The 26,655-nt window shown below is 40.6% G+C and overlaps 1 protein-coding gene and 1 long non-coding RNA gene across 4 annotated transcripts in view; one reads left to right on the plus strand and one right to left on the minus strand.

The window, feature by feature from the left end:
• Positions 1-669: 669 nt before the first annotated feature.
• On the plus strand, positions 670-13,392 carry LOC100919361 (zinc finger protein 260-like). 3 transcript variants are annotated; one of them, XM_031941280.1, is made up of 5 exons: positions 670-1,342; positions 2,035-2,192; positions 6,577-6,703; positions 7,977-8,072; positions 10,443-13,392. In XM_031941280.1, exons 1-5 carry the CDS (start codon positions 1,339-1,341, stop codon positions 12,362-12,364), a joined length of 2,307 nt encoding a protein of 768 aa, XP_031797140.1. In that variant the 5' UTR covers positions 670-1,338; the 3' UTR covers positions 12,365-13,392. The 3 variants fall into 3 exon arrangements, with proteins under 3 accessions (XP_031797140.1, XP_031797142.1, XP_031797141.1); XM_031941282.1 differs by lacking the exon at positions 10,443-13,392 and having other exon boundaries at positions 7,977-9,959; XM_031941281.1 differs by lacking the exons at positions 7,977-8,072; positions 10,443-13,392 and having other exon boundaries at positions 6,577-7,969.
• The window catches only part of LOC116419711, a 36,410-nt gene continuing 16,431 nt past the window's right edge, over positions 6,677-26,655 (minus strand). The window contains exon 3 of the long non-coding RNA XR_004229998.1: positions 6,677-6,733. This is a non-coding gene — a long non-coding RNA (uncharacterized LOC116419711). The remainder of the gene's footprint in view (positions 6,734-26,655) is intronic.

The following is a 26,655-nucleotide window of genomic DNA, read 5'->3' on the forward strand; positions in this document are numbered from 1 at the left end:
CTTATGTGAGAGAAGCAGCCAGTGCCCCCTATTATTTCCATCCTCATTCTCACAGTACCAAAGTAATCCTTAGAGGAAAAACTACCCATGTGAAAAAGGCCACAGTAACCCAGAACTAATGTTCTCAGGAACAGGTTTTACAGTCCCTGGCATTGCAGACCCTTACTTGGAGGCTCCATTAGACTCAGGGGTCTCTCTAGAAAGTCAAGTTTGACTCTGTATCCAAGATATAACCAGCAAAATGTGTCCAGGCCCTGAGTGTGATTGGTGGAAAGGGCTCAAACCTCCTGGGGGAGGGATGGGGCGGATCTCTATGGACCAGGAAGATCCGCCCAGACTGGGTTGTACAGAAACCGGAAGTCTGAGCTGGGATCACTGTGCTTTCCCCGCCTCCTTTGCTTTCCAGTTCCCTCTGCCTTCCCTGAGTTCTGTTTTGTCCCTGTTTTTTCCTGCGAGTTCCTCCTGTCTCTCCTTTTTTCCCCTTTGGAGCTCAGTTCTCTCCCCCTTTAACCTCCGGGAGCTCAGCTCTCTCTCCATTTCCTCCTGGTAGCTCGCGTCTCTTTCTCCCCTTCCCCCAGCGAGCTCAGGGCTCTCCTCTTTTTCCCCTTGCCCCTGAGATCTCTCAGCATTCCTGCACCCAGGCCTGTGCTTGCAGCTCCCAGGTAGGTCTGAGCCAGCATGCTCCGTATTTCCCGACTCCCATTGGCTGCCCTGGCCTTTGGGTCTCCTCCTTTGACCTTGGGGTACGTGACCTCCAGGGCTACCAGGAACACACTTTTCTCCCAAAGCTGCCTGTAGGATGAGCGCTCCAACCCTTAACCTTTTCCAGACTCCAAATCACTTCCCAAATTTGCCCAGATTTCCCGTTGGGTCTCACATTCCCAGACTTCAGACTGTCCATAATTTCAGCCTTCTGATCAGGACGCAGCTATCGCATCTCCCCATCCCATCTCTTCCTTAGAGATTCTGCTGTCCTGCCTTACTCCTGCCTAAGCCCTACCAGAAGGTCCCAGCATTCCTCCCCAGCTCCTAGGTACACCTCAGAGCACAGTCCCCCTTCCTTCCTAGGCTCAGCTGCCACTTCTCACCCCACTGGCCCTGACTTCCATGACCTCCTTTGGTCTGTCTTTCCTCCCTGACCCTGGCCCTCTTCTCCAAACCTCCTGCTTCCCTGGCCCCTCTTCTCTCTGAGCCTTCAGAATTCAATGTGAGACTGAATTTTGTCTCCCAGCCTCAGGCTTACTCTGCTCATTCCCTGGGGTTCCCATTCCCTCCCCATCCTCCACCTCCCACTTTTGCTCTCTCTTCCCCAAAGCAGTCAGTCTGTTCTCCAGAATAATGGGTATGTTATTTGGGTGGAGGGGAGGCAGGGAGGCAGAGGACACTGTGGGGTGGGAGGGGGAGAGCTCTGACTCAGGATCCATGGAGGCTGATAGGTCTCTCATCTGGGATCCCCAACACCCTTGTAGCTCTATGGGTAAGGTACAATGGAGAGAGGAGGGAGAAAAGTAAAAGGAGGGGAGCAGTTTTCAGACAACCTCCCTTTCCAATCCTGACCCTCTCAGCATTGTTCTTTAGGGTACAGTCTCTCCCCCAGAGGCAGGGCTAGGGCCTTTGTAAGTCCTAGAGGACCTCACACTCCACCAGGAATCACTGTAGGCTTCCCTCCTGCTGAGAAAAGGAGGCGAAAGGCCTCTCCTCCTCTGGGATGCTTCTTCCTCTCTAGCTTCTGGTAACCTAGGTCTGGCCAAAGAATTGGTCAAATGCAGACAGCAAAACTGGTGTGAAATTACAACATTTTTACTGTCGGGGTCCCAAACAGCATTCATTCTCCCGGGCTATGAAATCAAAGGCAGTCAGTCTGGGATCAGGATGAGGGGAAGCTGGGCTTTTCTATGCAGAGGAAAAGAAGGGACCAACTCTCTTGGGGACTCCTAGCTTCTTCTGGGTTTTCAGAGAGGCTGAAAATTAAAACTTCCCATGGTTAGCTGTGACCTTTGTTAGTAAGACCTTTGGCTGTTGTCACTTTTGTAGGCCCCTCAAGGGTGGTAGCAGCAAGAACCCTGAGAAAAAGACCAGGTGCCAAAGGGAGGAACTTGAGAAAAAGGAGTCACTCTGGGTGTTTGCTACCTACCTCCATAGGGAGCCTGGAGCCAGAGGGAATGGGCCCTGGGAGCCTCGGACCTCCTCGGGTGAGTGCAGTCCATCCCCAGACCTGACCAATAGCAACAGTCACAGTCATTTCCCTAGACACGGAGGATGGGCTGTGGAACTTCCAGGGCCTGATGTATGCATCATTTATGTACAAAAACAGGGGAACCCAATAGTAACACTGCCCTGCCCAGCTGCGTCCGGTGACCCTTGGTATCTTAGGACCCAACAAATGGACAGATACACACACACCTCTCACTTCACCATTTGTTTCTATGTTCCTCCTCATTACAAGGGACTAACAAGGTCCACCATTTCATCATGAATCTCCATTCCAGAGGGAGGTCTCTTTGGGTCTACCCAGTACCCCTTCCCATCCAAGATCTCTTCCCTCTCCTCTTGGTTTCCTCTGCCATGTTCCCCTGAAGCTCCTAGAAGACTCTTCAAGCAGAGTTTGTCCTGTTCAGGTGGGGAGCCAAGCCTGGAAGCTTCCCCAGCTCTTCTCCTAGTCATCAGAGCAGAAACTATCCTGAGCTGCTCCTGTCCTCGTGCCTCAGAGCCCCCAAGCCTTACCAGGTCTCCCAGAAACCCTCCCTTGACCATTCCTTGGCTCCTGCCAATAAGCACTAAGAAAGGCCTCGAATCCAAGCTTAGCAGGTCTAGTACACAGAGCTTTGGGCCATCCCGCTGCTCTAGGGCTTCTAAGACCTGCCCTGGCACAGGGACCGATCTCTCCTGTCTAAAAGAGGCTGCTGGGAGTCTCATCCTCACCTCTGTAATTCCTGGACCCCAAAGTACTATACCAACTGTTTCTTTTCCTGGTTTAACTTAAGCTCCCCTGTGCAGAGTGCCAGGAACTGGCAGAGACCATGAGAACAACTGGGAGAAAAAGGAGGATTAAGAGTCACATTAGTAATTCAGAGTCTGATTCTTTTTGTACAGCAAAATAATGTTTTAGTCATGTATACTTATTGTGTATCTAAGTTATATTTTAATATATTTAACATCTACTGGTCATCCTGCCATTTAGGGGAGGGGGTGGGGGGGGTAAGAGGTGAAAAATTGGAACAAGAGGTTTGGCAATTGTTAATGCTGTAAAGTTACCCATGTATATATCCTGTAAATAAAAGGCTATTAAATTAAAAAAAAAAAAAAAAAAAAGCTAAGAGTCACATTAGTGTGTCATGGCACTCCAGGTTCTTGGATATCATGATTCCTCTAGGCTGCAGCAGGCCCTGGGTTGACCTGGAAGAGTATAAATGAAAGAACTGACTCAAGTCCATTCACTGGGGATTAAACTGCATTTCTCCCTTCATCTGCCTATGTCCTGGGCATTCTTCCTTCCTTTGACTAGATGACTGAGGCTTAGAGGTCCCCTCTCCCTTGCTTGTAGAGCTTTCTAGCCAGGACTCTCCTTGCTAGAGACAACATTTCCTAGCCTTCCTTTCTCTCCACTCTCTTCCCCTCTTTCCAGTTTCTGCTTAAGATCATTCAGATATAACAGACCCCCTCCCCGCTTTACTCTTCTTTGATTCCCTCTGTGAGCCCAAATAGGAATCAGAGGGAACACATGATGTCTCATGATTGTATGTAACTAGTTCTTCCTTTTATTTTGAGGCCCTGAGACTAGTTCATTCTGGATTCTTTTTTGTATTTCTCCTCATGGGTCTCAACTTAGAAAGTTTTCTACATTTGTGGACTTTTCCTTAGGAATGCTGGGAAGGACTTTCATTAAGGTGCTTTTCCCCTGAAAGCATTCCATTTGATTTTGCTTCATAATTTGCTCTTGGCCATAAGGTCAGGTCCTTTGCCTTCTGTCATATCCTGTGCCAAATTCTCTGCTCCTTAATGAAAGTTGCTGCCAAATTGTGTCTGGAACTAATGGTGGCTCCTTGGTGCTTGAACTATACTGGACTTCCTTTCTGGAGGCCTGCAGGATTTTTCTCATTGACTTGGCAGCTCTGCATTTTGACGATGGTTTCCTGGGTATTTTCCTTTGGACATCTCTTTCAGGAAGCTGTTGTTCTTTGAGATAGATGCAGAAAGAAATCTGAGAATTTTTCTCTTGGCCATCAGAAGTTCTATTCACATGAAAGCATACAGGCCAGTCATGGGAGAGGCTACCAGGGCTACCAAAGGAGGGTGCCCATTTCACCTTTGCCATTTGCTGTTTGAATTGTGAAGGTTTTCTGGAGGCAGCCTTAGTCTCAGTTGAAATAAATAATTACTCCAAAATCGCAGTTAACTGATAAAAGATCTGAACTTTTATTGTGTCCTTCAATATAGCTCGGTTAGCTCAGACCTATCTCTCTGCCTGGCCCCAAGGGATCTTGCAGCTTTGTCCTTGGCTTCTGCCTCTGCTTTCTTCAGTCTCCAGCCAGCACCAAGTTGGAAGATGCAATGCAATCTCTCTTGCCTCAGAGATAGGACTTGTGGGTTCCAAGAGCTCTCTCCTATTCCAAGTAAAACTCTCTTGAGCTCCCAGGAAAAACTCTCCCAAGAAACCTCCCTCAAGTAACTAACACCAAGCTCTAAGAGCTTCCTTTTATATATGATCTCCCAAAGGTTAACTCCACCTTTTGGAGGTAGAGGGATTCTGGATTATCTCCCAGAGTGCTCTCTGGCCCTAAGGGAGGTGTGAATTCGGTGTTTCTTTCTAAACCCTGAACTCTCCCAAACATGTGAACTCCATTGAGTACTTAAATACTTATGAGCTCTCTAAAGGTATGAACACAAGCATTGTTTCCGTCAGTATTAGCAACTTATCACCTTGTAAGAATTCTCTCTAAGGTGTGAACCAATAAGCACTGTATCAATTCTATTGAGTTAACACCAGGATTCTGACATCACACTTGAGTTTTCACCTTGTTTCAAGTTAAGTTGACACTAGGATTCCAATATTGAATGACTGGATTTTATTCTCTCTTACATTTGATCAAATCAGCTAAAGATTTTTTCCACTTTCTGAATCATTTCAAAGAAGCCATTGTGGTGTTTATTTGTAATTTTTTTTTTCCACATCCAATTAATCTTCATCTATTTTCCCTCTAATTTTAATGTCATTATTTGTACTTATTTTCAGTTTTTCATTTATTTTTTTCCCATTTTTTTGAATGCATATTCAATTAAACATCTTTTTTTTATATTCTTAACCTGTGAGGATATGTCTGTTCCTCTCCCCTCCCCAACTTACAAGGCCTGCTTCAGCTGAACCCTAGGAATTTGGGGGTGTGGTTTAATTAATCATTTTCCTTTTCCTTTACAAGTTTATCATTTCTAAGATTTCTCCTCTGACTCAGGTAAATCTCCTTTTAGCTTTGTATTTTTTGTTGGTCATCTTTGAACTAACTTTCATTTTATTTCTTTAGGTAATAAGAGCATATAATGAATATTTCTGACTTTTTTCATCTGGTTAGAGGATCTGTGTATCTGAATGGTTACATTTTGTGAAAGTACCATGTGTTGAAAAGAAATATGCATCTAACCCCTGTTGTCCCCTTTAGAAGATGCCATAAATCTTTTATGTCGTTTCTCTAGACATTTGTTCATCCCTTCTACTGCATTTCTTCATCTCCCTTTTCCTCTTAGTTCTTTTGTCGATTCTCCTCCCTCTCTTGCCCTTCAACTCATCCCGTTCGTTAGTTTTCTACTTTTGTCCATTTTTCTTCGCCTTTCTAACAAGAATTTCTCTCCTTCTTCTCATTGTTCACCTTCCTTGACTGTTTTCCCTAGATTTCCGTTCTGTGGAACATAGCTGCTCTGCTCAAAAGGTCTTTTTTCCTTGACACTTCATGCAATTAAATACTCCAAGGTCCCCATTCTAGGACTGTGCTGTAGGATCTTTCTGCCACTCCTTGTAGACCAACTGCACAGATGCCTTCTTTTCTAAACCCTGTTGTCTAGAAGTGAAATAATAGAATAAAGGAAATAAATTGTGAAATGTGCCATACACATAGACCAGGACAACTTCAGGGAAGCAATTCCTAGCTTGATATAAATGTGTTAAATTCACAGTGGCGATTCTCTTTGGTAAAAAGGTGGTTTATTTTGAAGAAGAGGCTCTTGATAAAAGGAAGAGGTAAAACAGGCACAGGGAATGGGAACTAGGAAATAGAGTTGGATGAGCAGTAGGAATACCAATGAAGAGCATGGAAGAATTCAGTAAGGGAATATGCCCTGTGGCCCTAAGATCTCCTTCCTTATGCGTTCCATAATAAGTCACTTCTCAGCTTTATTTCAACAAATCCAAAATTCAGTCAGTCTCTTTATGACCAATGGTTCAAGAGCTGACTCTGTCAGAAAGCCTATGACCTTTGTGCAAATCCCTTCTCTGTGTTTCTGTTTCTTATTGTAAATTGGAGGAGTTGAGCTCTTTCCTTCTGAAGGATCTTTCAGCCCCACATCTTCTGACTTTTGATGCTGTAGGAGGTTGTGACGTTCAAGGATGTGGCTGTGGACTTCACCCAGGAGGAGTGGGACCTCTTGGACCCCTCTCAGAAGGAGCTGTTCAAGGAGGTCATGGTGGAGAACGCCTGGAACCTGCTCTCCTTGGGTAAGGGCACCTCCCCTGATAATTGCGAGTCTGCAATCAAAAGGAATACCTTTATTGCCCAGTGTACAGGATTTGCAGTGGGGGAACAGAAGGGAAAGGACTGGTCTTATATATTGTGTGACAGGACCTGGGAATGTCCTTTGTTGTTCCCAAAGCTCTCTCTTACCCATTCTCAGGTCAAAGATTAAATCAGGGGAAGCATCTCAAACATGGAACTAATAGCCTCTACCTGGACGTGAATTTTGTCTGCCAAAGCTCTGAAAAAACTGCTCAGCCTTTCCTTTTCCTTTGTTTTTCAACTCCTTCCTTTTTCAGATCAGTCCAGTATTTGAAATATTATTCTTTTTAGCAAGCGTCGGTTTGTAGCCCAAAGCACCTGCTTGTCCCTCATATGGGAAGTTTCACCTTAATCTGCCTTTGGATCGCCCTCCTATTCCACACAAGAGGTGGGAAAGGAATGGAAGGGAATAAGCACATATTTCTAACTGCTGTTTGCCAGGGGCTGTGCCATATTCTTTCTTTACAAACTGTAACAATACTGTTTAAGAACAACTTCCAGCAAGTAAGTTATTTTGATGATTCTAAGGACTGAAATTTATGAGAGAGGATGAATCAAAAAAGATGCTGTTTGTATCTTGAGAGAAAAACCCATATATAGAAATATGAATAGCATACTTTTACATTTCTATGCATTTGCAGCCATCTCTAGGCTGAGCGCAGGCAAATGGAAGGAAAAAATTTACTTGATAATTTCCTTTTCTAATTGAAAGGAATAGCGTTGTGTCTTGTGGATTTACAGTTTCATGTGCAATCTTTTTATTATATCATAAAGAAATGCTTGTTTATAAGTTAAAAGTACAACAAAATATTATGTCACTTTAACCTGATCTTAATATTTCACGTCAGGTGATATTGTTGTCCCTATTTCAGAGTTGAGGAAACAGGAAAACAAACAGAATTTAATTGATTTGCCCAGAGGTACACAGTTAGTAACTCAGGTTAGGGATCAGAAGTTTCTGCCAGAAGGGAGCCTCTCAGCACAGGAGGTGGGAGGAAGGACCTTTGACTCTCAGAGGAAGTGGTACAAATAGTGGGCACATCCTGCCTTGGGTGACTTGCTTTACAGGCCCCAGTGGGTGAGTATTGACTGATATGTCTGAACATCAGGGACCAAATTTCAGCTTGGAGCAACTCTGAATCTTCACTTTTTTCTAAGGGGAACTAAGTGACCAACTTCTCTCCATTGTCATCTCTTACTGATTTCCATGCCCAGGGCTTCCACTTCCCAGAGAAGAGGCGATCTCTTATTTTGAGCAAAGGGAAGCACTGTGGATGCTGGACCAAGAAGGCCTGAGGAGCTGCTCTGCAGGTGAGTGAGGTGAAAGCAGGGATATGAGAGCTGTGGTTACAAGAGGCTTCTGGGAGTTATCCTGAAGTAAATGCTCAGTTTGGGGAGAAAGGCTAGATTTAGAATTCTTTATTGAATATTTCTTGGGAGCCGTGTCCAAAGCTAGTCAGTGAATCTGGCTGTCCGCTCCACAAAATGAGTGGGGCCCACTCCAAGGCCCCTTAAGGCCCTTCCACTGCTCATCAGTCATCCTGTAAGAAGTCCTTGTTTGGGATTTGGGACACTGGAACTCTCCTGAAAGTGCTCAAAGGGAATAGGTTTGGGATAGGAGCCATTTCTTAAAACTTCTTCTAGTCAGAAAACAATTAAGGACCTGCCTTATTGGCCCTAACATGGCAGCCCTGGGCTAAATAGCAGGAACAGAAAGAGATGTGAGGGACATCCCCTACCCTCATGGAGGTCCCCCACCACAGACTGGTGGGGCAGACAATACACCAGCAACTGTGGAGAGACCCACTGTGCACCACATAAACTGAATAATTTAGTGCCCCAGTGCATCATTAATTGGTGAGGATCATGATGGTTTGAGAAGGGGACGAAAGAGCCAAAGTGAAATAAAACAGGTAGCATTTATACAGCCCTGTGTGCCATGTTCTACATTGTCTTATTTCATCTTCATGAGAACCAGAGGATTTATGTCCATTTTACAGATAAAGAAACTGAATCTAACAAAGGTCCTATAACTTGACTTGCAAGGTTCTGAGGTGGGAATAAAACCCTGGGCTTCCTGATTCAAGGCCCTACCCCACATTCTATCCACTGTAACTGTATTCTGATTTTGAAACATATGATGAACATGGTCTAACATATATGATGTAGAAAAAAAAAAGAATTGGACAAGCTCCTGTGGAGACATGGAAATTCATTTTTTAAAACTCTAGCCAATCAAAAGCCATTGCTAATTACTGTTAAAAAAATAAATAAATAAATAAAAGATTTATATTTATGTTGGCTCATAACAAACGTTGCCCTAAATGACTCAAGGGTCAAGTACATATATTGTTTTTTAGCACATCTTGCTCACGTGAGTAGAGATTTGATGAGATGGGGTTGCTAAGTAACCCAGGATGGAGAACTACTCTGGTTGGGGGAGAGACCGCCACTGAGGAATGTTGCCAGCCTGTGGCCATTTGTACATGAGTGTCCAACCTCCCTGAAATTCTAGGAACAATGTGATGTCAAGTTGAGAAACCAGAAGATTCTGTTGCACTTAGAAGCAGCCAGAGTTGCATGGACTCAGGGCACAGTCCTCCACAGCAGTGTACAGGTGGTCATAGTAGAGGGAAGTCATTGCAGAAAGTCTTGTGGAAATGTGCCCATCTGTATGGTCCCAGAGCGCAGCTACCTTTATAACCAAATCAAACATTTATTCACCACTTAAGGTGCCACAAAGTCATTTTTTGGGTCAGATCCCTTGGATCTTTATCTCAATCATTTAAAGGAAAGGGATACTAAAAGGGAAAGGACTACTATACTGCAGTTGCACTACCCTTCCATATCTCAGAATGAGGAACTCAATTTTCTGTTTGAGACATTTTCAGATGTGGATGATTTCATGCATTTTTAAAAAAAAAAATGTATCTTGGGATATGCAGGGGACACATAACGATAATTTTTTAAAAAGAAATAATTAATAGCTATCTCGAGAAAAGTTATGGGGCAGAACAAAATCACTTCTAACCTCAGGTAAATAAAAAAACTAACTGTGTTAGCCTGCTGAATATGATCTCATATAATGTACTAGAAAAAAAAATTTGAATTGAAAGTGATCAGCATGGAAATTTGTTATGCTTACAAGCAGGACAGATCATGAAACAATTTGAGTATTTCCTATATGTGCACTAGATGTCATGTCTACGAAAAAGAGGCAAAGCACAGATAATGAAAGGGAAACGGGAAAATTGAGAGTGGAGATAATTGTGAAATAACGGAAGCAGAATGTTCCCATTCACAGGGTGTAAATTCTAGTCTCAGCTGCTGGGATTTGGATCATGTCACTCAGCCATTCTGAGCTGGTGACCTAAGTTGTGCACCTAAGGAGGCTGAAGGCACTCTCTGTGTTGTCACAGGTTATTGTGAGGTTCCACTATAATTGTGCATGAAACTCCTTAGAAATTAGATAGAGGGAAGTGAACTAATGGGACTTAAAATGATTGGTTCTGCCCATTTTCAATTTTTTCTTTGCCTAGGAAAAGAGAAAATGACTGAGTTTCTCTTCTACTGATGGAGGGAAGGGAATATAAATATATGTGAGTGTGTGTCTGCAAGATAATTATGTTTGCTTTATTGTTTGCTTTTTTCTTTGTTTGTTTGTTTCTCTTTTTTTTGAAGGAGAGATCAGACTTGAAATGAAAGAAACTCCTGCAGGGTTAAGCCATTCTGTGGTAGAAACTCCCAAGCAGTGGTTCATGGGTGATGGATCCTGTGACTTTACTTGGAGAAAAAGCTGTGCAACACATGAGAGACTCCAGCTTAGAGAGAGACATTGTGAATGTACCGAAGGTGGAAAAGGTTTTATAAAAAAGGAAAATCTTATTGTACAATCAAAAATCCACACAGGAGAGAAACCTAATGAATATTACCAGGGTGGAAAGGATTTTACAAATAAAGCATTTCTTAGTTTACATCAGAGAATCCACACAGGAGATAAACTTTTTGAATGTTACCATTGTGGAAAAAGATTTAGACAAAAGAGTGATCTCGTTAGACATCAGAGAATCCATACTGGAGAGAAACCTTACAAATGTAACCAATGTGGAAAGGCTTTTAGAGACAAGGCAGTTCTTACTAGACATCAGAAAATCCACACTGGTGAGAAACCTTATGAATGTAACCACTGTGACAAGGCATTTAGAAGCAAGGGGAATCTTACTAGACATCAGATAATGCACACTGGAGAGAAACCTTATGAATGTAACCAGTGTGGAAAAGGTTTAAGAAAAAAGGAATCTCTTATTTTACATCAGAGAATCCACACTGGAGAGAAACCTTATGAATGTAACCATTGTGGAAAGGCTTTTAAAGAAAATGGAGCTCTTATTAGTCATCAAAGAATCCACACTGGAGAGAAACCTTATGAATGTAACCAATGTGGAAAGGCCTTTAGAGACAAGGGAGCTCTTACTGGACACGAGAGAACACACACTGGAGAGAAACCTTATAAATGTAACCAATGTGGAAAGGATTTTAGAGACATGAGAGCTCTTATTGTACATCAGAGAATCCATACTGGAGAGAAACCTTATGAATGTAACCAATGTGGAAAGGATTTTAGAAGCAAGCGAGCTCTTACTATACATCAGAGAATCCACACTGAAGAGAAACCTTATGGATGTAACCAGTGTGGAAAAAGTTTAAAAAAAAAGGAATCTCTTATTTTACATCAGAGAATCCACACTGGAGAGAAACCTTATGAATGTAACCAGTGTGGAAAAGGTTTTAGAAAAAAGGAATCTCTTACTTTACATCAGAGAATCCACACTGGAGAGAAACCTTATGAATGTAACCAGTGTGGAAAGGCTTTTACAGAAAATGGAGCTCTTACTAGACATCAAAGAATCCACACTGGAGAGAAACCTTATGAATGTAACCAATGTGGAAAGGCCTTTAGAGGCAAGAGAGCTCTTACTGTACATGAGAGAATCCACACTGGAGAGAAACCTTATAAATGTAATCAATGTGGAAAGGCTTTTAGAGAAAAGGGAGATCTTACTGTACATCAGAGAATTCATACCGGAGAGAAACCTTATGAATGTATCCAGTGTGGAAAGGCCTTTAGAGAGAAGAGAGCTCTTACTGTACATGAGAGAATCCACACTGGAGAGAAACCTTATGAATGTAACCAATGTGGAAAGGCCTTTAGAGACAAGAAGGCTCTTACTGTACATCAGAAAATCCACACCGGAGAGAAACCTTATGAATGTAACCAATGTGGAAAAAGTTTTATACAAAAAGGAACTCTTAATTTACATCAGAGAATCCACACTGGAGAGAAACCTTATGAATGTAACCAGTGTGGAAAGGGTTTTATAAACAAACGAGCTCTTATTGTACATCAGAGAATCCACACTGGAGAGAGACCTTATCAATGTAAGCAATGTGGAAAGTCATTTGGAAGCAAGGGAAATCTTACTAGACATCAGATAATGCACACTGGAGAGAAACCTTATGAATGTAACCAGTGTGGAAAAGGTTTAAGAAAAAAGGAAACTCTTATTTTACATCAGAGAATCCACACTGGAGAGAAGACTTAGGAATGTAACCAGTGTGGAAAGGCTTTTAGACATAAATCTAGTCTTACTGACCATTAGTGTACCCACACTTAAGAGAAACTTTATGACTGTATTCAATGTTGGAAAGCTTTTGCAAATAGAGGATTTCTTTCTAGATATCAAAGAACCCAAACTGGACAGAAAGTTTCTCAACATAAGCAATGTGGAAAGGCTTTTGGGACAAACACAGAACGCTAATGTATTGTTGGTGGAATTATGAAAGGATCTAACCATTCTATGCCCAAAGGGTAATCAAAAGGTGTATAGCCTTTGAACTAGCAATGTTTCTACTGGACTTATTTGCCAAAGAGATCCAAAAGGAAGGAAAGGGACCCAGATGTGCAGAAATGTTTCTGCAGCCCTGTTTGTAGTGGCAAGAAACTGGAAACTGACTGGATGCCCATCAGCCGGGAGATGCTAAATAAGTTATAGCACATTAATGTTATGGAATATTATTCTTTAAAGAATGATCAGCTGGATGATACCAGAGAAGCCTGGGGAGACCTACATGAACTCATGCAAAGTAAAGTGAGCAGGACCAAGAGATCATCATACATGGCAACAGCAAGATTATACAATGATCAGTTCTGATGGATGTGACTCTTCAGCTGTGACATGATTCAGGTCACTTCCAATGATCTTGTGAAGAAGAAAGCCATCTACACTGAGAGAGGACTGTGGGAACTGAGTATGGATGTAGCATTTGCACTCTTTGTGCACCTAACAAGTTGGAGTGAGTAGCCCAAAAACACTGGTAAGGGAGATTTCCCAGGGCTGCTGTGACCTCCTGTGAGACGAGTCTCAGCTGCCTCAAGCACCATGTATCCAAGCCTCTGAAGGCAACTTGGGGCCAGTTTCCTCTCCCAAGTGTTTCCTTTCAAACCTGGCAGAGGGACTTCAATTACCAGCTGCCCATGATTCCAAATATACTTTGGGGATAGTCTGTACACTTTCCCAGAGGGTGGCAGAGTTCCCCTCTCATACTGGCACAGGGTCTGGGCTAGCAAAAATCTTCTTAGACAAAAAGCATTTCAGACCCACATGGACCACAATGTGCCAGCTCTTTGTGTGGTCACAAAGAATTGAACAATAAATATGTGTCTGTCTATTGGGGAATGGCCGAACAACTTGTGGTACTTGAAGACCAAGGAATATTATTGTTTTGTAAAAATGATGAATGGGCTGGTTTTGGAAATGCCTGGAGTTACATGACCTGCCACTGATACAAACAAGTAGAACCAGAAGTACACTGTACACAGTAACAGTCAGAACGTATGATGAACAACTATAAAAGCCTTGGTCCTTCTCACAGGTTCAGGGATACAAAGTAATCCCAGCAGACTTTGCACAGAAAATGCCATCTGCATCCACAAAAAACTATGAAGACTGAATGTAAATAAACATGTGCTATGTTCTCTACTTTTTTTCTTTTTTAAAAAATCTCTTCAGTGGTTTTGCACTTTAGCTCTGATTTTTCTCTCCCCAGAACATTCATAAGTTAATGTGTGTTAAGAAGAAACAAATTTACTAGGGAAAAAAAAATCATTCCATTGTGTAGGGTTCTTAAAGAAATACATAGTAACAAATATATCCATTTTACAAGAGCTTCATTACCTAAGGTGCTTTCACCCTGGTCAATCAGTCAGTGCCAATATTGTGCCTTTTACTACTCTGTCATCAAGGATGGGAAAAAGAGTTAATGGAATACTTAAACCACCACCACCACCCCCCCTTATTAAATTCATGGAAGAGATAGGTCCTTATGAGATAATATCAGGACCCCTGATACCACTGTACCCATGGGTGAAAGCATAGCAACTTAATGCTGCCTCCTACAGAACTCTATTGTGATAATGTCTAAAGACATTACCAGAGACTTGCCAACTTGTCTCTGAGTCCCATTCTTTGGGAATCTCAACAAAGGCTCAGCTCCTAATCCAGTGCTGTGATTGGGTCTGCAGGAATCTCTGAAAGCCTTCCTTGGAGCCATGGTGGAAAGGTCCCTTTGAAGTCCTGCTCGCCACTCTCCCTTCAGCCAGACTCAAGGTTGTGTACTTGTAGTTCTACCTGGCACATCCTAAATGGGCAATACCACCTGCTAGATGGCAGAACCTACAGGACACCATTGGATTTGCAAGGACAGGTCACCCAGAAGTTCTGCAATCCAGGTAGCAGCTCCTGTTCCCAAACTCCTGAACCTCTCCAGAGTGAGAAGCCAGCTGTCCTGGTCTGCTTCATAGAGTAGTAGCTTATGTAAGGGAAGCAGCCAGTGCCCCCTGTCATTATTTCTATCTCCCTTCTCACACTTCCAAAGTAATCCTTAGTAGAAAACTTACCCATATGAAAAAGGTGCACATTAAACCAGAACTAATGCTCTTAGTTCACGTTTTATGATCCCTAGCATGCAGACCCTTACTTGGAGGTTCCATTACACTCATGGGTCTCTCAAGAAACTCAAGTTTCACTCTTTATCCAGTACATAATCAGCAACATGTGCTCTTACCTTGGATCACCAAATTCCATGAATGTAATTTCACCTTGATTGTAATTCTATATGGGTTGTTTTCCTAAACACCTCAGTGAATTCTTCTGACCAGCTCCTGAGGTCACAGATGTGCCTGAATACAACTCTATAGTGCTGGAAGAACTACTTTAAAAATAATCAATGCACTTGCCTGTCCCAAAAAATCAATCATCTGACCTCTAAACTCCGTGCACAATAAAGACAATTGCAAAGGCATCTATTCTTTTTTGGGTTGATGTGGGAATTCCTAAAAGGCTTCTTTTTCCATAGCAGTGGCAGAGGTAAATAACCATATCTGGAGGTGCTACATGCTGTGAGTTGCACTTACTCTGTCTGGGATTCACCCTCTCCTCTCCATATCTTGGCTGTAGAACTGCCTCTTTCACCAGGACTGTCCTTCTTATATGGTTCTCCCTATAATACTCCCTTCTTCCCTTTTGGGAGGATCTCTCTGATTTTGTCTACACCACAGTCAAATTGTCCCAGGCACTTCTCTGGTTAAAGCTGTCTCTGCATCAGCAAAGGAGGCTGACTTTCTTGACTATTGCAACCCTGTTGGCTTCTCTTGGATCCCTGATCCATACCACAGTCACCTTCACTGCATCCCTCTGTTAGAAGCATCTTGATAGAACTAGCCATGGGCCTGAAGCATCCAGGGAAGCTTGTCACAAACCACCAAATGCAGGTTTATTCACTTGACCTCACAGTGTTGCAAAACCATGGGTTGCTGGACATCCTAACAGGTGAGAGAGGGAGATGCTGTATCATCACTGGGGAAAAATGCTGTTTCTTTGTCAACTGATACACTCAAATAGAATAAGAGATTAGGCAGGCAGGTAGAAGATATATGCAGTAGTGGTCAGAATTTTCTGAAGAACGTCTCCCCCCTTACCTTCTTCCATTAAGGTTGCCTGAAAACATTGTCTGTATTCTCCATTCTGCCCTTCCTGGTTTGATGTTTCTCTTCTTTATTCGGCTTGCCATCTTCCTTGGCATTTACTTTATAGCTCACTTATTTTCCATAAAATCTAAATCCTGTCTCAATTCAATGTTCCTCATCAATCTTCAGAGTCATTCCAAACTCTTGATCAGAAGTAGAAAGTAAGGAAAGTAATATTTCCTTACTCTATTTTTTTTTTTTTTTGTTAAAGCTTTTTATTTACAAAAGCTAACCACGGGTAATGTTATAGTAGATGAAAGTAATGCAATATTGTTCTATGAGAAATGGTCAGAAGGCTGATGTCAGAGAGGCCTGAAGAAACTTACATGAACTGATGCTAAGTGAAGTGAATAGAACCAAGAAAAAGGTACAGACGGCAAAAACAATATTATGGGACAATCAACTGCAACGGACATGGCTTTTTTTCAACAATGAGGTGATTCAGGTCTGTTCCAATAGACTTGTGATGGAAAGAGCCAGCTACACTCAAAGAAAGGACTCTGGAGAGGGAATGTACATCACAACATATTACACACATCTTTTGTTGTTGTTTACTTGCTTTTCTCTTTCTCAGGTTTTTTTTTTTTTTCATTTTTGATCTGATCTTTCTTGGGCAGCATGATAATGTATTAATGTGGAAATAAGAATGGCACACTAACTTATATTGGATTATTTGCTGTCTATGGGAAGAAGAGTGGGGGAAGGAAGGGAGAAAAATTTATAACAAAAGATTTTGCAAGGGTGAATGCTGACAACTATCTTTGCATGCATTTTGAAAATAAAAAACTATTTAAAAATAGAAAAAAAATCACTGAAGAAAAGAGCTTTATAAATAGAGTTGGCAAAATGAAAAAGGAGGTTAAAAAGCTACCTGAAAAAAAATTCATTAAAAATTTGAATTAGACTAAGTGGAAGCTAATGACTCCAGGAGACAGCAAGAATTAATACACACATTCACCCCTCCTTGGAAAAACAAGGAATATGGAAAAGAGATCCAAGTGAGATAATTTGAGACTTCATGGAGTACCTGAAAACCATGATCCAAGAAAGAGTTTGGACAACATTCTTCAAAAAGTCATAGAGAAAATCTACCTTGGTATCCTAGAAGTTCAGTGTTCCTCTCAGTTAAATCCAAAAGTTCAGTTTTCCTTTCAGTCATTTTCCATTGAAGAAAAACTCTAATGCTAACTCAAAAAGTATGCTGCTCTCATTAAATGCTTTAATCCAAAAGGAATTGTTATATTAACACCAAGTGCAAATCCCTTCATGTCAAGGAATTCTATTGTCTTCCCTACTTTTAACTACCCAGATTCAATTCTAGGACATCCCGTGCAATTCCTGCCAGCCAGGATGATGCCATTCCTGGCAGTATTGTCCCTAGAAAGTTCTGTACAAGTAAAGATTTGTTCTTTCTCATAAATTGTTTCTGCATCATCCAGGTAGAAAGCATCAACATACTAAAGAGGAAAAAGAAGGGTCATTACCCAGTCACATTTTAGACTCGGAACTAATTGCTTTGCTCTGATCCTTGATGATCTCAATCCCTTAACCATCTGTACTGTTTCCCCATCTACCAACTTATGTTCTTGATTCTAGCCTTTAAAATGGGGGCGGGGGGAGGGCTGCCTTCCATGTTCCAGTTCGTTGAGTTCAGTGTCAAAGTCATTGGCCCTCTTTATTAATAAAGTCTTGCTTAAATAACAAACTGTTAATGCTCAGAACTTTGTCCCTCAGTTGACCCGACTTTACTTGTGACAAGCAGGCTTGATGGTCTTTAGACCACCCATGCAAACACTCCTTTTTTCTTCCCTCCACTCCTTCCCCCAGATGGCAGGATGACCAGTAGATGTTAAATATATTAAAATATAAATTAGATACACAATAAGTATACATGACCAAACCGTTATTTTGCTGTACAAAAGGAATTGAACTCTGAAATATTGTACAATTAGCCTGTGAAGGAAATCTAAAATGCAGGTGGACAAAAATATAGGGATTGGGAATTCAATGTAATGGTTTTTAGTCATCCTCCAGAGTTCTTTCACTGGGCGTAGCTGATTGAGTTCATTACTGCTCCATTGGAACTGATTTGGTTCATCTCACTGCTGAGGATGGCCAGGTCCATCAGAATTGGTCATCATATAGTGTTGTTGTTGAAGTATATAATGATCTCCTGGCCCTGCTTATTTCACTCAGCATCAGTTCGTGTAAGTCTCTCCAGGCCTTTCTGAAATCCTCCTGCTGGTCCTTTCTTACAGAACAATAATATTCCATAACATTCATACACCACAATTTGTTCAGCCATTCTCCAATTAATGGGCATCCATTCACTTTCCAGTTTCTGGCCACTACAAAGAGGGCTGCCACAAACATTTTGGCATATACAGGTCCCTTTCCCTTCTTTGATATCTCTTTGGGATATAGCCCAGAAGTAACACTGCTGGATCAAAGGGTATGGCCAGTTTGATAACTTTTTGAGCATAGTTCCAAACTGCTCTCCAGAATGGTTGGATATATTCACAATTCTACCAACAGTGTATTAGTGTCCCTGTTTTCCCACATCCCCTCCAACATTCTGCATTATCTTTCCCTGTCATTCTAGCCATTCTGACAGGTATGTAGTGGTATCTCAGAGTTGTCTTAGTTTCATGCAACACTCCTGAAGGAATGCTTTCACTAATACAATCTGAGCATGGAAATCACCATTATCAATTAAGCATGATTGTCTTGAAGCCAGCACAATAGTCTCACTTGATCTGTTGTCCAGGCATTTCACTCGTGTAGGGGTCTATGTTTATGGGAATAGGAAGGGGGTTCTTGGAAAAGATCTGGATTGGTTTGTTATTTCCTTCTCCGGCTCATTTTACAAATGAGGAAACTGAGGCAAACAGGGTAAAGTGACCTGACCAGGTTCTCATACCTAGTAATTAGCTTCCTCCAGTCTCACTTTAAAGGAAGCTGAAACTTATAGAACATTGTCCAACTCTTTCTGATCCCATGGGCCACAGCATAGCAGGCCCTTCCAGCTGTCAAAATCTGTGCAAGGTCATGTTCCTGGTTGCCCTGACACTACCATCACATCCTCAGCCTTCAACTTCTCCTTTTACGTGGCTCAAACATTTCAGTATCAGTGATTGACCTTCCAGAGAATGGTCTAAATTAATTTCTTTAATGACTGACATTTCATCCTTTTGCTGTCCAAAGGACTTTCTCCAGGACCACAAGTGAAGTGCCCACCAGCTTTCCTTGTTCTGCAAGTCTCACAGAGTCCTGGAAGTCCCAAAACTTTGACTCTGGACTTTTGCTGGCAAGGCGACATCTGTTTTTTTATAAGCTGTCCAGAGTTGCCATAGTTTTCCTTCAGAGTAGCAAGCATCTTTTCACTTCATGGTGGCACCTGCCATCTGCAATGATCATTTAGAGCAAGGCTATAAAACATGACACTGCTTCCATTTCTTCTCCCACTGTTTGATTGTTACAAGGTTTTAGTTTAGTTTTTTTTTCTTTTTTTAGCTTCAACTGTTCTTTAATTTTTTTTTATTTATGAAATACAACAAGCATTTTCATAATAGTACAGTAAAAAGATGACCGCACATGAAACTATAAATCGATTATGCACAATTTGCTATTCCTTTCAAATGGACAACAACAAAAAAATCAATTCTTTTTCTTTTTTTCTTCCCTCCAACACACCAGACCTGGCTACCATTAGATATACATAAGTATGCATCTGAAATTTATTCTATATATATTTATATTCATCAATTCTTTCTCCTAATACATATTGTGTCTCCCTTCATATGCCCTCTATGGTTAATTTGATATTTATAACAGATACAGTAACATACTCAGTTATTCTTCAAACAATATTGCTATTACTGCATACAATGTCTTATTTCTGTTTCTCTCACCCTTCTGTATTTTGCACTAGGCTTTCCATGTTTTTCTAAAATCTGGAGTTCATCACTTCTTATTGCACACTAGTACTCCATCATAATCTCGTACCACAGCATTTTACAATTCCCACCAACACTTAACTGTTAACTCAATTTTTCCATATCCTTTTCAACATTGTCTAAAAAGACAGAAGGGGAAAGTGACAAATCTGGTTGGAATAAAATGATATTTTCAGGTACTTTCAATGTGAATTTCTCTGATCTATGATGATCTAGAGCCTTTTAAAAACACGAATATAAATTCTTTTGATTTCTTCTTTGAAAAACTGTCCATTCATTTTATCTATCCGTTGGGGGAATAACTCATATTCTTTTGTCTTTAACAAATTTCTAGTTGCTATTTGGGAATTGCCTTCTATCTTACTTTTACTCCTTACTTTCTTTATTAGCTTCTCCTTTTACTCTGTGTCCCTGGTACTTTCTTTTGCCCTCCTATTCCTTATTTTACCTAGTCCTTTAAATTCCCATCCATTATCTTTTCTTTCCACTCTCCTAATCTTAATCTATATTCCCTTGAAAAAGTTCGACCCCCATCCTATCCCAGTTCTCTCACTTCTCATCAAGAGTGTAGCTCTGAAAGCTTCACCATGAGCATCCACCAGTTTCATACCTAATATCTGTGTTCCTCTACATTCATTTATCTAGTTTGGAAGAAATGAAAGATCTCTCACTGCTGATTGACAACATTAAATGGCTCCCACACACGTGAGGCATCCACTTATACCATTCACATTTTTATCATATACCACAAGGATTTTTTGTCCTAATCTTATTTGTTTGAAAGCTGTACACACACACATATATATACATATACATACATACACACTCATATGTGACATTCTCAAACAAAGCTCTTCTTTATTCATTATGTTATTCTTTACTCCAGTGATGTTCATGTTAGTGCTATTCAGGTTTAAGCTGGCTCTCACTACCTGACCTGGTTATTGTAATAGTAGACTAGGATTGCATTAATATCTATTTTGTCACAAATTTTACACAAGGAGATCTCTGCAAATGACCTATGCTGGAGAAGCACATTCACTAGAAGCTGCTCTCAATCCCCACTCACTTCTGGATACCTAACACATCCCCAGAGGCCTGGAGGGCTGCACTAGAGACGTCTCATCAGTATCTCTTTGAGGACTTGCCACATCTAGTCTAACTGTGGCTTCTGGGCTGTCACACAGCTTCTCCAGGAGACAAGTATGATCATTTGATACTCCTATCTCTTTGAAGATTTGCCATATCTAGTCAATGAAGCAAAAGTAGAGTTTTTCTTTGTTTTGGACCTCCCATGTTTTCTAAATAATCCAAAAAAGGTTAACAATTTGGTCCTTGCCTCTGTAATGCTCTTGCTCTATGACTAGATGGTGGCAGTGGCTAGAGAATGCTGGGCCTGGAGTCCAAAAGACTCATCCCAAGTTTCAATCTGGTCTCAGACCCTAACTAGCTTGGTGACTCATGGTAAGTATATTAATTCTCCTGGCTTCAGTTTCCCTGTTTGTAAAGTGAACTTGAGAAAGGAATAGCATGCCTGACAAACAATGGCAACAGCATTTAGTGCCCAGTGGGTCTTCCTACCAGAATTTCTATGGCTTCTAAGGTTTTTCTCAGGGCTGCTTATTTTGCTGGGGGATGAGGGGAAATAGGCAGCAGCCCAAGCCTTCATCTCTGTTCCCTCTTTCCTACTGAAGGTCATTATTTTTTACTCAGAGCACCTGCTTGTCCCTCATGTAGGAAGTTCCTCCTTAATCTGCCTTTGAATTGCCTCCATATTCCAGCACAAGGGGTGGGAAAGGAATAGAAGGGAATAAGCACATATTTCTATCTGTTGTTTGCCAGGGGCTGGGCCATATGTTTTCTTTACAAACTGTGACAATATGTTTAAGGACAACTTCCAGCCAATAAGTTATTTTGCTGATTCTAAGAAACGAAATTCCTGATAAAGGACAAATCAAGAAATATGATATTTGCATCCAGATAAAAAGCTGATAAATAAAAATGTGGATATCCTAATTTTACATATGTAAACACATATATATTTACATGCCTGTGTGTTTATTATTTATGTATGTATGTGTGTATATATATATATATATATATATATTTCTATGTCGTGGCAGCCATCCCCAGGGTGGAGCATATAAAGAGAGGGAAAATATTCACTTGATAATTTTGTATATTTGAAGGAATAGCAAGTTGTGCCTTGTTGGTTTACAGTTTCGTGTGCAATCATCTTTTTATTGTACTATGATACTGAAATGTTTGCTTATAAATTAAAAATAAAATATTGTATCACTGTATCCTCAATTTAACTGGTTACAAGAGGCTTCTTGGTGTTACCCTGAAGTAAATGTTCAGTTTGGGGAGAAAGGCCAGACTTGGAATCCTTTATTGAATATTTCTTTGCAGCAGTGCCCGGAGCTAGTCAGTGAATCTGGCTGTCAGTTCCACAAAATCAGTGGGTCCCACTCCAAGGCCCTATAGGACCCTTCCACTGCTCATCTGTCATCCTGTAAGAAGCCCTTGTTTGGGATTTGGGGCAATGGAACTCTCCTGAAAGTGCCCAAAGGGATTAGGTTTCAGACATGAGCCATTTCTTAGAACTTCTTCTAGTTAGAAAACAATTAAGGGCCTCTACAAGCAGCCCTGGGCTAAACATCAGCAACACAAAGAGCTGTGAAGGACATCCCCTGCCTTCATGGAGGCCCTCCTCCCCTCCCCCCCGGCACAGACTTGTGGGGCAGACAATACACCAGCAACTGTGGAGAGATCCACTGTGCACCAGAAAAACTGAATAATTTAGTGCCTCAGTGCATCATTAATTGGTGAGGATCATGATTGTTTAAGAAGGGGAATAGAATTGGGGAGGAACGAGCCAATGTGAAATAAAATAGGTAGCATTTATACAACCCTGTGTGCCATGCTCTGCGTTGTCTTATTTCATTCCTCATGAGATCCAGAGGACTTAAGTACTATTATTATGCCCATTTTACACATAAAGAAACTGAATCTAACAGAGGTCCTATAACTTGACTTGCAAGGTTCTCAGGTGGGATTAAAACTCTGGGTTTCCTGATTCAAGGCCCTATCCACATTCTATCCATTGTAACTGTATTCTGATTTTGAAACAGATATGATGAACATGGTCTTTCATGTATGCTACAGAAAAAAAAATTGGACAAACTCCTGTGGAGATGGAAATTCTTTTTTTTAAACTCTAGCCAGTCAAAAGCCATTACTAATTACTGTTTAAAAAAAAAAAAAAAAAAGAAAGAAAGAAAAAAGAAAAGATTTATATTTATGTTGGCTCATGACAAATGCTGCCCTAAATTACTCAAGGATCACCTACAAATATTGTTTTTGGCACATCTTGCTCAGGAGATTAAAGATTGGATGAGAAGGCTTTTAGACAAAAGGGAGATCTTATTGGACATCAGAAAATCCACACTGGAGAGAAACATTATGAATGTAACTAATGTAGAAAGGCATTTGGAAACAAGAGAGATCTTACGAGATATCAGATAATACACACTGGAGAGAAACTTTATGAATGCAACCAGTATGGAAAAGGTTTTAGAAAAAAGGAGTCTCTTATTTTACATCAGAGAATCCACACTGGAGGGACACCTTATTAATGTAACCACTGTGGAAAGGGTTTAGAAGTGTGATTGTTGGAATCCTTATAAAGTGTGGTCATTAGAATTGATAGAGACAATAGAGAGTCTCTATCTAATTTAGCATGGTTCAGTATGGTTGATCTGATCCTACAAGGAGATATAATATTATGGGCCAGAACTTGAAACAAGGTACTGAGTGGAATTGAGGAGACAATGTTTAAATCTAGTTTAGAATTGATTTAATCCTACAACAAATAATGGTTTCCCAGTGATATAGTGATTGGTGTGTACAGCATATAAGCAAGAAGCTCTCAGGGCCAAAGAGCACTCTGGGAGATACAGAAACCCATTCTCAGAGGCAGAGACAGAGTCATTCCATATTCCACCTTTGGGTTGGCTGAAGACATTCAGAAGGAGCTAGGGGCTGAAGCTCAATACTTTGAAGGACACAATAAAGGACTGGATTCTAACTCCTGGCTGTATTTAGAGTGATTATTACTTGGAATTGAAACTAAGGCTGCCTCCAGAAATCTCCCCAAGAAACCTGCTCCCACAGAGAACCATCATATATTATAGAAAAGAAGAGAACACCATATGTGATAACCAAGCTAGCACCCTGGATACCTTAGAATTAGTCAGAGGCAGGATAAGCAAAAGTCCTTGGTCTTTATTCTTGGTCTTTAGAGGTAGGAGTGAATTGGATGGATGCAGAATTTCCACAACTTCCTTCTGCGTCTCCTGCCCAGACTCTGGCTAGTCTTACTCCAACCCCTAGTCTCTACTACAATTCTCTGTATACACCAATTATCAAGCCAGCACAGGATAGTGGGATGGGCCATTTTCCAAGCATATGCCAATAAAGTATTGTCCAATTGGTAGTTAGCCTTAAGTGCTTGGCCATTCAACCCCAGTGCATAAACTCAAGAGTTTTAGTTCTTTACAAGAAGGAAGGGAAATCCTATTATATATCAGTAAACACACAGTGGGAAAAAAAACCTTTTGAATGTAACCAATGCAGAGAGACTTTTACAAGCAACGGAGGTCTTACTGGACATTAGATGATGCACCCTGGAAGGAAGCCTTAGGAATGTAACCAATGTAGAAAAGCTTTTAGACATAAATCTAATCTTACTGAACATGAGCGTACCCACACTTAAGAGAAACTTTATGACTGTAATCAATGTTGGAAAGCTTTTGCAAATAGAGGATTTCTTAATAGATATCAAAGAAGTCAAACTGGAGAGAAACCTTCTTAATGTAACCAATGTGGAAAGAGTTTCAGGAAGAAACCTGGGACACTAATGCATTGTTGGTGGAGTTGTGAACAGATCCAACCATTCTGTTGAGCAATATGGAACTATGCCCAAAGGGCAATCAAAAGGTGCATAACCTTTGAACTAGCAATGTTTCTGCTGGGCTTATTTGCCAGAGATCCGAAAGGAGGGAAAGGACCCACAGAACAGAAATGTTTCTGCAGCTGTATTTGTAGTGGCAAGAAACTGCAAACTGAGTGGATGTCCATCAGCTGGGAAATACTGAATAAGTTATAGTACATTAATGTTGTGTAATATTATTGTTCTATAAGGAATGATTAGCAAGATGATATCAGAGAGGCCTGGGGAGACCTATATGAACTCATGCAAAGTAAAGTGAGCAGAACCAAGAGATTATCATACATGGCAACAGCAACATTATAAATGATCAATTCTGATGGACGTGACTCTTTTCAATAATGACATGATTCAGGACAGTTCCAATGATCTTGTGATGAACAGAGCCATCTACACTGAAGGAGGACTGTGGGAACTGAATATGGATCACAACGTAGTATTTGTACTCTTTGTGTTGTTGTTTACTTACATTTTGTTTTCTTTCTCATTTTTTCCCTTTTGATCTGATTTTTCTTGTACAGCAAAATAATTGCATATGTATGTGTGCATATATTGGATATAAGATATATATTTTACCATGTTTAATATATATTGGATTACTTACCATGTAGTTGAGGGGATAGGGATAAGGGGGCACTGATATTGATACATAAGTTTTTACAAGCGTCAGTGTTGAAAAATCCATGCATATGTTTTGAAAATCAAAAGCTACAAAAATTTTTTTTAAAAAAAGTGAGTTCCTACTAGACACAAGATAATTCACACTGGAGAGAAACTTGTTGGTTTGTAATCCCCAATATAATTATTGGGGAATTGCTTTTTGAAATGGGGAATCACTTACTCTACATCAGATAATCCACACTAGCGAGACACTTTATGAATCAACTATGATACAATTAACTATTCTCAGCAATACAATAATCGGAGACAATTCCAAAAGATTCAAGATGGAAAATACTCTCCACGTACATAGAATTACAGTCTGAAGAGAGACCAAAATGGGGAAAAGAGAAGAACAGATTTCAAATCCTAAGGAGACTAAAGGCAGACTGTCTCCAGGTGAAGCCCCAAAAGGCAATATAACCTGGCCCCCATCACACAAGACTCTTCTACAAGAAATTAAAAAGTATCTTAAAAGAGAGCTAGAAGAAAAATGGGGAAAGGAAATGAAAAATTTGCAAGAGTGTCTGGAAAGAACAACAGAGAAACTATCTGAAGAAAATTGACTACAAAATAGACTTAGTGAAATGGAAAAAGCATATATATAACTCATTAAAAGATAAATGTGATAAAATGGAAAAAGAAAGCAACTCCAGAAAAACAGAATTTGTGAAATGGGAAAAGAAAATAAGTCCTTAAAAAAATAGAATTTGTGAAATGGAAAAAATTCCATAGAACAAAACAACTTATTTAAAATTTCAATTAGACAAACACAAAAAGAAGTAAAAAAAAGTAAATGAAAATAACTCACAAAAATTCAGAATTGAACAAATGGAAATTAATGACTCAATAAGACAACAAGAATCAGTCAAGCAAAACCAAAAAAATGGAAAAAAAAAAAAAAGAAAAATGTAAAATACCCAATTGGGAAAACAAACGACCTGGAAAATAGATCTAGGAGAGACAATCTAAGGATTACTAGACTCCCTGAAATGCATGATGAAAAAAAGAGTCTAGACACTATCATTAGATTTGGCCCAAAGAAAGAATATTAGATATATTTGGTGTCATCAAGAAACATCTCTCATCTTATAGAAAAGTGGGAGGCCAAAGGGGAAAAGGGAAGGAGTAGGCAAAAAAAAAAAGGGATAAGAGAAATAGTAGGGGAAAGGTATAAGAAAA

Source organism: Sarcophilus harrisii, chromosome 6 (genome assembly GCF_902635505.1).
Source record: "Sarcophilus harrisii chromosome 6, mSarHar1.11, whole genome shotgun sequence".
In the NCBI taxonomy this organism is placed as follows: Eukaryota; Metazoa; Chordata; class Mammalia; order Dasyuromorphia; family Dasyuridae; genus Sarcophilus; species Sarcophilus harrisii.